General features: G+C 48.2%; 1 protein-coding gene across 3 annotated transcripts in view; it reads left to right on the forward strand.

Moving 5' to 3' along the window:
* Window positions 1-517: 517 nt before the first annotated feature.
* Window positions 518-15,034, forward strand: part of ARID1A (AT-rich interaction domain 1A) — an 86,181-nt gene continuing 71,664 nt past the window's right edge. For 2 of the 3 annotated variants that reach the window (XM_031665941.1, XM_031665940.1), the window contains exon 1: window positions 855-2,046. In XM_031665941.1, the coding sequence (XP_031521801.1) occupies window positions 904-2,046 (1,143 nt within the window). In that variant the 5' untranslated portion in view covers window positions 855-903. Of the gene's footprint in view, window positions 2,047-15,034 lie in introns of all 3 variants that reach the window. The other variant, XM_021938090.2, reaches the window with a different exon arrangement.

Here is a 15,034-nt window from a genome sequence, read left to right on the forward strand (position 1 = left end):
GCGGCGCAGGCTCCAGAGATGCGCGGGCTCCGGGCCGGGTTTTCTCCGAAGCCTTCGGCGGCGGCGCTGCCTAGCGAAAGCGGCTAAGGGCCTGCCGCCGCCGCGGCTTGTTCTCTCCCCTCCTCCTTTGTGAGGGGTAGGGAGCGAGTCCGTTCCACGGCCTGCGCCCGCTCCGCTCTCCACTCCGGGTTTGCCAGGCGGCCGCGACGGCGCTGGGTAAAATGGCAGTGCTGAGCCTCGTGTCGGAGTGAGGGGGACTCGGAGGAGAGTGGGGCGCTCTAGCCGCTCAGTCCGGCCGACCGCTTTCTCGCCCGCCCGCTGCCGCGCCGCAGCCTCGACCCAAGCCGCGGCTGGCGAGGGGAGGCAGGGCGCCCAGCCCGGCCCGCGCTCTGACTCTGGCTCCCGGTGCCCGGGCTGCTGCCGCGCGCCCTCCAGCCCGCCCGTCCCGGGTCCCCCTCCCCCCGCTCCCTCCCTCCCTCCCCGCCCCCTCCCCCTCGCCTCCCTCCCTCCCTCCCTCCTCCTTTCTCCGGCAGCAGAAAGCGGAGAGTCACAGCGGGGCCAGGCCCTGGGGAGCGGAGCCTCCACCGCCCCCCTCATTCCCAGGCAAGGGCTTGGGGGGAATGAGCCGGGAGAGCCGGGTCCCGAGCCTACAGAGCCGGGAGCAGCTGAGCCGCCGGCGCCTCGGCCGCCGCCGCCTCCTCCTCCTCCGCCGCCGCCAGCCCGGAGCCTGAGCCGGCGGGGCGGGGGGGAGAGGAGCGAGCGCAGCGCAGCAGCGGAGCCCCGCGAGGCCCGCCCGGGCGGGTGGGGAGGGCAGCCCGGGGGACTCGGCCCCGGGGCGGGGTGGGAGGGGGGGAGAAGACGAAGACAGGGCCGGGTCTCTCCGCGGACGAGACAGCGGGGATCATGGCCGCGCAGGTCGCCCCCGCCGCCGCCAGCAGCCTGGGCAACCCGCCGCCGCCGCCGCCCTCGGAGCTGAAGAAAGCCGAGCAGCAGCAGCGGGAGGAGGCGGGGGGCGAGGCGGCGGCGGCGGCAGCGGCCGAGCGCGGGGAAATGAAGGCAGCCGCCGGGCAGGAAAGCGAGGGCCCTGCCGTGGGGCCGCCGCAGCCGCTGGGAAAGGAGCTGCAAGACGGGGCCGAGAGCAATGGGGGTGGCGGCGGCGGCGGAGCTGGCGGCGGCGGCGGGCCCGGCGCGGAGCCGGACCTGAAGAACTCGAACGGGAACGCGGGCCCTAGGCCCGCCCTGAACAATAACCTCACGGAGCCGCCCGGCGGCGGCGGTGGCGGCAGCAGCGATGGGGTGGGGGCGCCTCCTCACTCTGCCGCGGCCGCCTTGCCGCCCCCAGCCTACGGCTTCGGGCAACCCTACGGCCGGAGCCCCTCTGCCGTTGTCGCCGCCGCGGCCGCCGTCTTCCACCAACAACATGGCGGACAACAAAGCCCTGGCCTGGCAGCGCTGCAGAGCGGCGGCGGCGGGGGCCTGGAGCCCTACGCGGGGCCCCAGCAGAACTCTCACGACCACGGCTTCCCCAACCACCAGTACAACTCCTACTACCCCAACCGCAGCGCCTACCCCCCGCCCGCCCCGGCCTACGCGCTGAGCTCCCCGAGAGGTGGCACTCCGGGCTCCGGCGCGGCGGCGGCTCCCGGCTCCAAGCCGCCTCCCTCCTCCAGCGCCTCCGCCTCTTCGTCGTCTTCGTCCTTCGCTCAGCAGCGCTTCGGGGCCATGGGGGGAGGCGGCCCCTCCGCGGCCGGCGGGGGAACTCCCCAGCCCACCGCCACCCCCACCCTCAACCAACTGCTCACGTCGCCCAGCTCGGCCCGGGGCTACCAAGGCTACCCCGGGGGCGACTACGGCGGCGGGCCCCAGGACGGGGGCGCCGGCAAGGGCCCGGCGGACATGGCCTCGCAGTGCTGGGGGGCTGCGGCGGCGGCAGCGGCGGCGGCGGCGGCGGCCGCCTCGGGAGGGGCCCAACAAAGGAGCCACCACGCGCCCATGAGCCCCGGGAGCAGCGGCGGCGGGGGGCAGCCGCTCGCCCGGACCCCTCAGGTACACAGCTGAGTGGGGAGGGGGCTGGGGCGAGCGTGGTCCTGGGGGTGGGTGGCGGCTGCGGTCAGCGGGCCACAGCCTTGGGCTCTCCTCAGTCTCGGGCCCCCACTGCTGGGGAGCTGCCATTGTCTGGCTCTTCTCTCTTAAAATGGCTGCCTGTCTGCCTTCCTCTCCTTTCCTCCTCCAGCCTTTGTGTCGGGCTTTCCCAGAGGTGTCTGCTTCTCTTGTTCCTCTCCCCTGGTCCCTTCGAACTCCAGGGGTCTTGATGGGGGTGCGGGGCAGAGTGTGTGGGGAAGGGCCTGGCCGGGAGTGAGGGGGTGCTGGGGGCTCAGGTTAGGAGTGTAGGCAGTGGTAGGAACCCAGGAGTTGAATGAACGTTTCTTTGCTCACCTGCCGCTCCTCTCCGTCCCCCGGCCTTCCTCTGGGTCGCCCCCCATCTGTGCTTTCAAAGAGGGCCCCTAGAGCTCGGGGGGACCTCGAGGGAGGGCAGGGGACCGCTTGGGAGCTGCTAGAGGCCGGCTGCGGTTCACCTAGGGCAGCCCTTGCCATCTCCTGTCTTAGGCTCCGCCGGCCCAGTGGCCTGGGCTTCTCTCTGGAAGTGCTGGTAAACAGCTGAGTGATTGGAGTAGTAAGTGCAGATTGCTTTGGTTTGGGATTTGAATTATGGAGGTAAAATCCTTCTGTCAAAGCCAGGAGACAGTTGGTCTTAGGTTGACATCCTATCTGTGATCTGATTGGCTCCCCATCTCCTGCTCTTGGCCATTTATAATTGCCTCTGATGTAATGGTACAACAATCCTGATGAGCTCATAAACTTTTACACTCTGCTTTTCTGCCAGTGATAACCCAAACCATCGCTGCCACTATCTGCCTTTTATTCCAGAGCTGAAATTGGCTGTGACCTTGAGGAGGGAGGTTTAAGTAGCAATACTGTATCAGCAGGAGCAAAGCCTCAGACAGCCTGCCCTTGTTACATTGTGCCCGAAACAAAAGAGGGGGCAATGGCATTTTGCTTGTACCTTGGATTTATTTTGCTTGTTATGTTTTATGCAGCCTGAAATGAATTCTGTGTTGTCAGAACAGTAGCTGAGTTTTTTCTCTACAATGGGTTTGCTGTTTGTTTTGGTTTTGTGACTTTCCTGATGGTATAAATGACTTCTTTGATGGCTCTGAAGATGCATTTGTCTTGAGTAATTTTGACACTGGTTGCTTTGCAGAATTGAAATGATTTTACTGGGGTTTTTATTGAGTGGCAAATGTGGGATCTTTATGGGTGGGGAGAAAACAATTTTCGTTTTTTGGTTTTTTTTTTTTTTTAAGAACTGGGAGCTTTCTGAGGAATTTTATATTAGGTTCAAGCGTTCTGTGTTATGGAAGGCTGGCCTCTTTCTTTGTTTACATGTTGAATCTTGTTAACACTTTCTTTTGTTAATTGAACTTTGGAATAGCAGCTTAATTTAAACGGAAGTTGGTGTCTTTCATGATCTTGAGGGACTTTCTCCTAAAGGCTTGGTTTGGTGAAATTGTTTTTTTCCTGGAATAACAAAAAGTCTAGTTTTCTGTTTTGTCATCAGTCATTTTAGAGCTTTGAAATAGAGACTGGCCAGTTTATTCCTTTGCATTTTAATGTACCACTTTTTTTCTTGTCTTCCAAGACATGAAGATATGACCTAGAATGACACTTGAGATTAGCTTAGAAATTGCAACTTCGAAGTATCTTTTTATACTATTCTATCTTGTTTTATTTTATTGCTTTTCTTCCATTTTCATCATGCTCTGTCAGCAGTGCTTTTGGTCAGGGATACTGAGTATTCTGTGGAGTCATACATGTTTTCATAGAGGGGGAAGCTCCATCCATCGCCTCCCAAACCCCTTGCGCTTTTGTGCTAGGAGATTTTGTTCACTTACTAGCTGTATTCCCAGCCCATCCTAGAGCTACTTTTCTACTCGTCCTTTGAGCTGGGCATTTTGAAATTAGCTGTGTTAGATGGTGGGCTTGGAGCTCTGTGCCTTGATTCTACATCTTCCATGATGTTGTGTATCTGGGCAAGAAATAGGGAAATGTTACATTGTTTTTCTAGTGTCTGGAGGAAAAGTTTTGTCTTAAAAGACAGCATCCTCTTGTCTCTGGGTCATCCTATAGTCTGAACCTCTTTCCCCTCATTCCCCTTGTTTTGTTTGGTTTTGGCTGAAAAGTTTACCTTTCTTGAAAACTATTAGAATAAGTCATTTGGGGTAGTAAGTCAGGGTTCATTTAAAAGCAAAATTGATTTGAACTCTGCTGGTTTGGAAATATTTAGTCAAACTTTTTAAAGAAAAAGCCAACTCTTTTGGTATAATGATTTCTGTTTTTCAGTCATTAAATTATGGAACACTTTTTCTGTGTGGATGATAGGAGAATGGATACAGTCCCTGTTTGGAAGCCTGTCTGCTGCCTTTGGATGAATTTTCTGATCTCTTTTATTATCACTAGACCCACACACACACAACATAGATTCCTAATTAATTTCAGCTCAGTGGCCTACTCCCCAGAGGCCCAGGGAATGGGCTGGTGAGCATTCACTTGTTTGAGAGACAGTGCAGCTTCCAGTTTTGTGGACTGCTTCAGGTGTGTGGTAGTAGTCTAGGTGAGGGTTGTAGGTTCAGACTTTGTTCTGAATTCCTTTTTGCCACTTGAGGATGAATGTTTTTTCAGACCATGATGCTTTAGTCTTGAACATTCTGAAATTAAAAAGTCTTGCTCTGCCCCCATCTTTCCCTGGCCCAGTCTTAGATTAAGAATATTTTGCAGCGACTTAATTAACATAGCTAAGGTGATAATGTTTTCATTTGACTCTGCTGTTATGAAATAAAGATTAGGTGTGTGTATTGTGACTATGTCTTTTTCACAGGAGCTGGGAAGGTCCTAGCAGACAAACTTCTACTTTATTCCTTTTCATAAGTAGCGTATGTCAAGTGTTGAATCCTGGTACTGATGACATAGTTTTAGGTTACTTACACACACGAAGTTGATTTAAGGCCTTTTATTGGAACGCTGTTTAGCAATAATACTTTGAGAGTAGTACCAGTTTACCAAGGTAAAAAATGAAATACAATAAATAGTCCAGGAACCAGTTGGATTTGATTGTAGAAGTTTGGTTGTTAGTTTCTACTATGGAAATATCAAATGATATTTCTGACTCCTGGGAAACAGATACAGGAATCCTAGATTTATTATGGGAATGCCTACTGGCAGAAATTCTAGGCTGGCTGAAATACAGGACTCTTGGAGCTCTCTCAAGTAGGAGGGACCAGGAAAACCACACTGAGATGGCACTTTAGTTGTGGGGGTTTCATGTTTCTCTACTGTTCATGAGAGAACTGGGGTGATGAGGATTGAGATGGTGGTGTGAGAACAGAGAAAGCAGCCAGGACCGAGTTTGGCTTCTTGTGTATTGGGCCCTGTGAGGACTTTTTAGGTTTCTTGCTTTGTGTGTGACATGGGTAACCATGACAAGCAGCACCTGCTGAAACAGGATGTCTTGGATTGCATTAAACATTAATATGTTGGATTGACTCCTGTAGGGTGTAATGTCTACAGTAGGCCCTTTGCAAAGAGGTTAGTGAACTTTTTAAAAATGTGGGAATAGGCTAACAAAGTAATGGGCAGGGCCCTTTCCTCTTCCCACTCCTCAAAAGGTTTTATTAATTGGCTTCAACTCTCAAAATTCTAGAAGCAACTGAAGCTTGTAAATATGGTAAAAATGTGGTATTCAAATATATTGGCACTGAGTCGTTCTTTTCTGCCAGTGAGCTGTAATGCCTGGGGCTCGAATGGAGTCCTGATTCCTGTGACTTTTATCTCTGAGTTTTTTGTTGTTTAGATTGGTCATTATTATTACTGATGCACACTTAAGTTGTTATTACTGGTGCATACTTGAGTTGTGTGTTGCATTAGTGGTAAAGAGCACAGGACTCACAACAGGAGGAGGAAGGAGGAGGCTTAGGTTCCACATACAGCTCCAGATTAAGCTGTGTGACCCTGGGCAGGTCATTTGCTTTCTCTGTTTTTCATTTTCTCCCTCATCAATAAAATGAAGTTGGTCTGCATGACCTCACTCTAAGATGCTACACGTCTGTGCTTCCATAGCTGGCTTGTTTGTGAGGGCAGCTTTCTATACATAAATCAGGGGTCTTGAGACCATCTTTCTTCCCCTGGGCTGAAGGAACTCAAAGCTATTTTCTCCTGAGATTCACAGGAACAAGCTCTGAACAGTTGGGTGCCATTGTGGTCTGTGGACCTTTACAGAAAAAGCTCTACCAGACTGTTGCCTTGAAACTGTTAATCTGTTTGTCATTAGTCATTCCACCTGGCTGGTGGTTTTAAAACACTAAATAGTCATTGGAAAGTTAGCTAGATTTCATTAAAGCAAGACTTGAAAAATAGTTGCTTCAGGATCCCCAGCAGGCTTTGGCACTTGGGGTTGGGGTGAGGAATGGATATTCATAAGTTCAGTGTTAATATTCTGCTGCTTTTGGGAAGGAGTAGGGAGAGAGAGGAACATTAAGCTCTCCAGATTCCTGGTGTTTGGGCAGGTCTAGGTCTGGTTTGGGCAGTTGGTTGTAATCTGAGTGCTTGGACTTGTCCTGTAAATTTTGCTGAGAGAGAAGCAAAAGTTCCTGAGACTGGAAGAGGAAAAGCTGTGTTTCAGGGTCAATTTCATAGGTGCATTCGTTGTTTCTCATAGCTATGGTTTAAAAAACTACATGGTGTGCTTTGCACGTGGTCCTGGAAATGCTATTCTTTCTCTTCTCCAATACACCTGAATTTCCATTCTTTCTCTTCCTGGCTTAGCAGTTTAGAAGTGTAATTTAGGTATATTAGAGGAAGGGAGCTTTCCTTTATAAAGGAGGGAAAATAGTAGAGGAAACGGTGTTTGGTAATTCTCTGCTTGACACAGCATCTTCTTCGTCTCTGAAGGAACCGAATGTTTCAGAGCTTTGTGTAAATACTTGCTGAGCTGTCAATATGTACCCAGGAGGTTTCTGTAGTAAGATGTAAACGGTTCTATAGAATGTTTGACAGGCAAATTAGTAAACAGTTTTCAAGCAAAGATAATGCTAGCCTCCTCATGTGGTGGAGTAAAATAACATTGGGGAAAAAGACTTGGGGATAGGAAAAGGGTAGTGCTGGGGGGCAGTAAGTGTGGAGATAAGAAGTGATCTAAAAAAAAAAATTGACATGGAAAGATGCTGCCCTGGCAGTGAAACCTCTGTGGCCCTGCCTCCATGCTAAGTTCAGGGCATGTGATACCTTGTTAAAGTCAATTGCAGTTTCATAGTGAAAATAGAAGTTTGGAAAGAAGATCCTAAGTGTCAGTAGTAAGGTAAGTATTACCCCAAACGCTTGGCTTATGAGACTTTGAGGTTTAAAGGGTAGCTTGGTGAGATTGTTTTTGGCTTGGTTTGCATTTCTGGAATATTAGAAAGGAGAAAAAAGATACTGCAGATTGAGTGTCGTCTTCATCCTCAGTTTTGCTGTTGTACTTGGGATTATAAGTCCGCTACCCAAGGGCCTGGGTTTATTTACACAGTTTTTACTGGACTTCTGTGTATCACTTATGATAAAATTAACATGCCTTTACCCCCTGTTCCTGGGGCAGTACAAAGTCCAAATGTTTGGGGACTCACTACATCTTACTTGAAGGATTGTGTGAGTAGACACTGTCTTTGTTTTTGAAATTGCCATTTTAGGATTAAAAACATATCTGGGTTCCTTCAGTGACACATTGTTTTTATGGAGGAAGAAGAAGAATCTATGAATATTTTAGCTGTCTGCCTGTGGTCTTCTTTGGTAGCCTTGTGAGATGACCAGATTTGCCTTCTCAGAATGTCTTTTTTAACTAGATTCATTGACTCTGACACCAGTTTTCTTTATAAGAAATGTTTTTTAGACCAGAGTCCTGGAAGTGCCCTTTTGACTTAGCTGTTTATATAGTAGCAGGGAATATGAATGTAATTATGGTCCTGACCATGATTTTTAGGTTCAGCTAACTTGCTACCAAAGGCTATCAGCTTGTTTTAATACAAAACACAAAAACTTGGATTGACACTGACATAGGTTGCTTAATATTGCATGGTCCTTTCCCAGTATGTTGGTGGTGAGGGTATTAGGAACTTCAGACTTAATGCTGAGAGCATTTGTTTCTAAGTCAGAGAGATCTGGAAATTCCACTGGGGGTGGGAAATAGCCCTGTGTGATTATACCAGATAGGTACTAGGAAGAGATTTAAAAGGTAGAAACAATATCTCCATCAGAGGCATTTAGTTTTCTTAGGAAAGCATACTTATGTGCACATATCTGGAAAACTTGCAAAGCAAGGTTTTATAAATGGATATAGACCACACTAAATATGTGAGCTGAAGGCATTAGAGGAAAAGGTTCAATCAGTTTGCCAGGGTTAACCTGGGACAGCTTTTCAGAGGCTTTTTTTGTGAAGCTAAATATTCAAGAAAGTTAAAGTACTAATTTGCCTTTTCATAATGCTATTCTTAAGTTCCATGGACTTGATAGAATCCACATTGCACATCCATCTCCAGACCAGTAGTTGTCTCAGTGTTCCAGTGACTTTGAGAATTTGGACTCTAATCATAAAACTCCATGAAAGAGTGGTTCCAGGGTCTTAGTGGTTCCTGTGGTTAGGTCAAGTCTTTGGTACAGACTGCTATGTTCTTGGCTAGTTTAGGGGCACTTTTCTAGTAAATTTGGATTTGGAAGGTCACGTCACCTTCAGAGTTGTGTGCCCTGGACAGCTCTGTAGTAATGGTGGTTCAACTTTGTTGGTGAGTCTGGACCTTTTCTGTCTTGGCAGAGTTACTTGACCTTTCTTAAATCAAGAGCCATGAAGTACCTGTTGGGACTCTTAGGCTGCTATTTCTGAAGAGCTGGGAGTTGTGTTCAAGCCAAGTTGCTTGTGTTAGACTTTATATTGAGGTTGATGGGTTAGGTAAGTGCATATACGCAGTCTGCCCATTTATTCATAGAAATGGCCTTTAATACTGTTTTTGGCCAAGTGCGATAGCTCACACCTATAATCCCAGCACTTTGGGAGGCCAAGGGGAAAGGATTGCCCAAGCCCAGGACCAGCCTGGGCTGTTAACATAGGGAGACCCCATCTCTACAAGACACAAAAATTGCTGGATGTGGTGGTATGCACCTGTAGTCCCAGCTTACTCAGAAAGCTGAAGCAGGAGAATTGCTTGAGCCCAGGAGGTTGAGGCTGTAGTAAGCCGTGATTACGCCAGTGCACTCCAGCCTGGGCAGTGGAGCCAAGACCTTGTCTCAAAAAAAAAAATTGTTTTTTACTAGATTTCTATGGCCAAGCAGCTAACAAATGCTGCTCACCAATGCTTAATCCTTGTGGAGCCTCTGGAATATAGTGATTTTGGTTTCTTTACCTGCTGGTCCATGTATGGTTGGGCCTTGGCACTTCCCTGGTCAAGGATCATCAGTGAATGCTTAACAGCTGAAGATGCATGGTGTGTCCAGTGCCAGGCCACTATAATGCTTTTACCTGGAGAAGGATTGGTTACACTGGTTACACTGCTCCAGTACAGAAGTACTGCAGCCCTTTTTTTTTTTTCTTTTTTTCTTTTTCTTTCTCTTTTCTTTTTTTTTTTGAGACGGAGTCTCGCTCTGTCACCCAGGCTGGAGTGCAGTGGCCGGATCTCAGCTCACTGCAAGCTCCGCCTCCTGGGTTCACGCCATTCTCCTGCCTCAGCTTCCCGAGTAACTGGGACTACAGGCGTCCGCCACCTCGCCCGGCTAATTTTTTGTATTTTTTAGTAGAAACGGGGTTTCACCGTGTTAGCCAGCATGGTCTCGATCTCCTGACCTCGTGATCCGCCTGTCTCGGCCTCCCAAAGTGCTGGGATTACAGGCTTGAGCCACCGCGCCCGGCCTTTTTTTTCTTTTTGAGATGGAGTCTCAGTCTGTCACCCAGACTGGAATACAGTGGTGTAATCTCGGCTCACTGCAACCTCTGCTTCCCAGGTTCAAGCGAGTCTCATGCCTCAGCCTCCCGAGTAGCTGGGATTATAGGCTCCCGCCACCATGCCAGGTTAAGTTTTGTATTTTTAGTAGAGATGGAGTTTCATCATGTTGGCCAGGCTGGTCTTGAACTCCCAACCTCAGGTGATCCACCCACCTTGGCCTTCCAAAGTGCTAGGATTACAGACATGAGCTACCGTGACAGGCCTTTTTCTTTTTCTTTTTTTTTTTTTTTTTTAAATAATTGTCCATGACCTGCTGAAAGTACTGGAGTCTTGGATAAACATTATAGTTTAGAAGTATTGCTTCCACCTTTTTTGCCTTGCCATTTTTGCATTTTGCGAAAGTGGGTTTTCAGTTACTCAGAATTGGGCACCATAGTTAACCTGCTATGTATTACAGGTATTTAGGGGCTTGAGATGAACTCTTTGATCAATCCCAGGTTTTATAGGAATCCAAGTTCTGGTGAATATTGACTTAACAGTCTTGAGTGTTCTTCCTGAAATTGCCCCTCCTCTGCGTTTAAATGGATGAAATTAGTTTTTTACTGAATGTGAAGGGACATCTGAATGAACTTCTATTTGTTTTTGTTAGTCACTTGTGCATAGCTGGAATATTATCTTGGGACAGGTTGAGTCTTTATTTCCCAGTGGCTTCTGCATTTTCTGAGGGTGGACTGGAATGGGAAGAAGTCTAATGCCAAGAATGCATTCCAACATGCTGCAGAGTAGGAAATTTGATCCCTGAAATGTTGACTTAGTGTTGGTTATGGTACATATTAGAAATCACCCAGTAATCCAGGACAGATTTTTGTCACCCTTCAGGAAGTTATGTTGATATTAAATACTAAGGGGCTTTGGGTACTGAGCTAAGTGCTCTGCAGGCCCAAAGCACTGCTCGAATTGCTACCCATATGAAGAGGAAATGTGCCATGTGCCTTTTTTTTTTTTTCTCTTTTGCATTTGGGCTTCCTTATGGCTTTGTTGCTTTTATGTTCCCAAGTCTGCAAAGTTAGATATTAGACTTCCTCCTCCCTTGGCACTGGCACATTCATGATTTTCCATGGCTCATCACCAGCAGCCAAGATTTTTGTATGCTTTTCTCTCTTAAACTTGTTCGTTTTCAGCTTGCTTGTTTATAGGCATCTCTGTTTAAAGGAACCCTTCTTTCCCCTTAAGATCTAGCACCAGGGGAGCTTGGTGGTTGGTGTGATATCAGTCATTTAAAAGCCCATTTGGTGTGTGCTTGGTGTTTTTATTTTGCCTCATGTTTTCCTTGAGGTCACAATGTGCTTGCCGGGCATGAGTACGTTTGGGCCCAGCTGTTTACTCTCAACTGCTGTGTACTTTGACTTTAAGAAGAGTGCGAGTTCAGCCACGTGGTAGAGGATTAAAGGCCACATAGTGTTGGATGCTTCCTTTCAGAGGAAACAGATATATCTTTGGGCTCTTCTTGCCCAGTGATTTCTCCTGTCTGGGGTAGACATTATTGCTTTCTGTTGTCCTTAGAGAACAGGGCAGAAATGCTGGGAATTGGTTTATTACTGTGTCTTCTTGGCAAATATGTATGTCTTTTTTTCTTGCTTTTTGGACAACATTCTTTCTGTTCTGGTCCTAAGGTGCTGGAGTTCACAGGTTGATCCAGTGTTATGTGAAACTCTTGGTAATTTAGGTTTGGATAACCGGCTTTTAGTCTCCAGATTTCTAACATTTTGCTTGCTTAGGAGTTTAGGCTGCTAAAGAGAACCTTATTACAATTGTTTGGGGAACAATTCTGTAGGTAGTTTATCTGTTCTTGGGTCACAGATCCTCACCAGGATCCTGACTTTGTTTTTGAGACGGAGTCTTACTCTGTTGTCCAGGCTAGAGTGCAGTGTAGTGGCACGATTTCAGCTTACTGCAACCTCGGCCTCCTGGGTTCAAGGGATTCTCCTGCCTCAGCTTCCTGAGTGGCTAGGACTACAGGTGTGCGCCACCTGTGTGCCACCCTGCCAGGCTAATTTTCTTTTTTTTGAGATGGAGTCTTGTTCTGTCACCCATGCTGGAGTACAGTGGCATGATCTCGGCTCACTGCAACCTCCGTCTCCCAGATTCAAGTGATTCTCCTGCCACAGCCTCCCAAGGAGCTGGGACTGTAGGCGCCTTCCACCGCACCTGGCTGATTTTTGTATTTTTAGTAGAGATGGGATTTCACCATCTTGGCCAGGCTGGTCTCAAACTCGACCTCATGATTGATCCACTTGCCTCGCCCTCCCAGAGTGCTGGGATTACACGCATAAGCCACCACGCCCGGCCTAATTTTTGTATTTTTAGTAGCGATGGGGTTTTACCATGTTGGCCAGGCTGATCTCGAACTCCTGACCTCAGGTGATCCGCTGGCCTTGGCCTCCTGAAGTGCTGGGATTACAGGTGTGAGCCACTGTGACTGGCAAGGATCCTGACTTTCAAATGATGGCTACCATGCATTTGAACACTTACTATGTGCTAAGCACTATGCTTAGTCTTCTTGATGAATTTCCTAATTTAATCTTCAAAACTGTATAGAAGGTGGGTTCTGTTATTAATCTTCCTACTTTACAATTGAGGAGATAGAGTAAGATAAGAAATTTGTCGTAGGAAAAATAGCTGGTAAAAGGTAGAGTTGGGTTTGTCTGACAAGGTAGACAGGGTTTGTCTGACTCTTCAAAGGTATTACACTCTAAAATACTAATTTTGCTTCTTCAAAATAAATTACTCAGGCACCAAGATTGTTTAGGACGTTATTTTTGCAATAGTCTGAAACTCTTAAATGGGGTGAAAGACTGAAAAGCCATTAGTTACAATTTGACATTGTGCCTCGAGCTCTGTCAGTCCCTTCCATCCCTTCCATTCAGGGTTTTGTTGTTTTGGATTTCTGATGGATGGCTATGGCACTTGGTTTACAGCTGCCTTGTGATTCCACTGGTGAGAACTGGCAGCATCTGGTCCTCTAGTCCCCGGTCCTCTCCTTCTCAAGAGGGATCTTTGAGGTTGGGAGTGAGATTCAGGCTTTAAGATAGTCTTTCACCTTTTTTTTTTTTCTTTGAGATGGAGTCTCGCTCTGTCGTCCAAGCTGGAGTGCAGTGGCACATCTCCACTCAATGCGAGCTCCGCCTCCTGGGTTCACGCCATTCTCCTGCCTCAGCCTCCCGCATAGCTGGGACTACAGGCGCCCGCCACCACGCCTGGCTAATTTTTGTACTTTTTTTTAGTAGAGACAGGGTTTCGCCATGTTAGCCAGGATGGTCTCGATCTCCTGACCTCGTGATCTACCTACTTCGGCCTCCCAAAGTGCTGGGATTACAGGTGTGAGCCGCCGTGCCTGGCCACTTTTTTTTTTTTTTTTTTTTTTTGGAGATGGAGTCTTGCACTGTCACCCAGGCTGGATTGCGGTGGCGTGGTCTCGGCTCGCTGTAACCTCTGCCTCCTGGGTTCAAGCGATTCGTCTGCCTCAGCCTCCTGAATAGCTGGGATTACAGGCGCCCGCCACCACGCCCAGGTAATTTTTTTGTATTCTTAGTAGAGATGGGGTTTCACTAAGTTGGCCAGGCTGGTCTTGAACTCCTGACCTTGTGATCCACCCACCTCAGCCTCCCAAAGTGCTGAGATTACAGGTGCGAGCCACCGCACCCAGTCAGAGTCTTTCACTTTGATCTGAGTGAAAATGACTTGAATTATGAAAATATGTGCAGAGTGATACTACTTTTCCAGAAACTTGGAGCACTTGCTGAAGAGGCTGAGATTATTGTCTTTTTTTTTTTTTTTTTTTTTTTCTTTGAGACGAAGTCTTGCTCTGTCGCCCAGGCTGGAGTGCAGTAGCATGATCTCGGCTCACTGCGAGCTCTGCCTCCCAGGTTCACGCCATTCTTCTGCCTCAGCCTCCCGAGTAGCTGGGACTACAGGCGCCTGCCACCATGCCCAGCTAATTTTTTTGTATTTTTAGTAGAGATGGGGTTTTACCATGTTAGCCAGGATGGTCTCAATCTCCTGACCTCGTGATCCCCCCACCTCAGCTTCCCAAAGTACTGGGATTACAGGCGTGAGCCACCGCACCAAGCGGATTATCGTCTTAATTTGCCACTTGGGGGAAATGAACACATAAAGTTGAGTGCCACATACAAAGTTTTCATAGCAGAGTTATCTCTAAAATCTAGGTTTAAAGTTCTCTTATGGCAGTATGACGTTAGGCAAATCACTTAACTTCTCTGAATCTGTATTCTCAACTATATTATAATGAGGAAAAATATCTACCTTGAAGCTGTAGTAAATATTAGATATGTGAAAGTACTATTCGTTTATCAAATACAATTCTAACATGACTCCTGATTGGTCAGTCCCACAACTATCTCTCCCACTCTCCAACTGTCCTTTTCAGAAGCAAGCCTCCAGGAGAGTTGACACCACTACTCCCACCTTCCTCCTATGCATCCACCAATCTACCTCACATTCTCCTTCCCTGCACCCAGCTCTCCTGGAATGCTACCACCCTGGTCCAGCCAGGAGGCCAGAAGGGTGACGTAGGAAGATTGCAGCACTACCATGGAAGTTCTCGACAGTGCCCCCCGACCCAGGACCCCAGGTTCCCACTGGGCCCTGCTTCTCAATTCAGGAGAGATAGAACTGAGTGGTTAAAGCTAGCATTGGTCTTTACCGAATTCAAAATTATCCCTAGTTTTTAGCTATATCTGAGTTATTGTAATGCCTTTTTTTTTTTTTTTAATTAAAATTTGTTTAGAGACAGGGTCTTGCTGTGTTTCCCAGGGTGGAGTGCAGTGGCTATCCACAGGCACAATCATAGCCCACTCTCAAACTTCTGGTCTCAAGCAGTCTTCCTTCCTCAGCCTCCCAAGTAGCTGAGCTACAAGCACGTATCACTATGCCAGCTATTAGGGCTAGCTTGCTTGCTTTTTTTTTTTTTTTTTAGACAGCGTCTTGCTCTGTCA

Source organism: Papio anubis, chromosome 1 (genome assembly GCF_008728515.1).
Source record: "Papio anubis isolate 15944 chromosome 1, Panubis1.0, whole genome shotgun sequence".
In the NCBI taxonomy this organism is placed as follows: domain Eukaryota; kingdom Metazoa; phylum Chordata; class Mammalia; order Primates; family Cercopithecidae; genus Papio; species Papio anubis.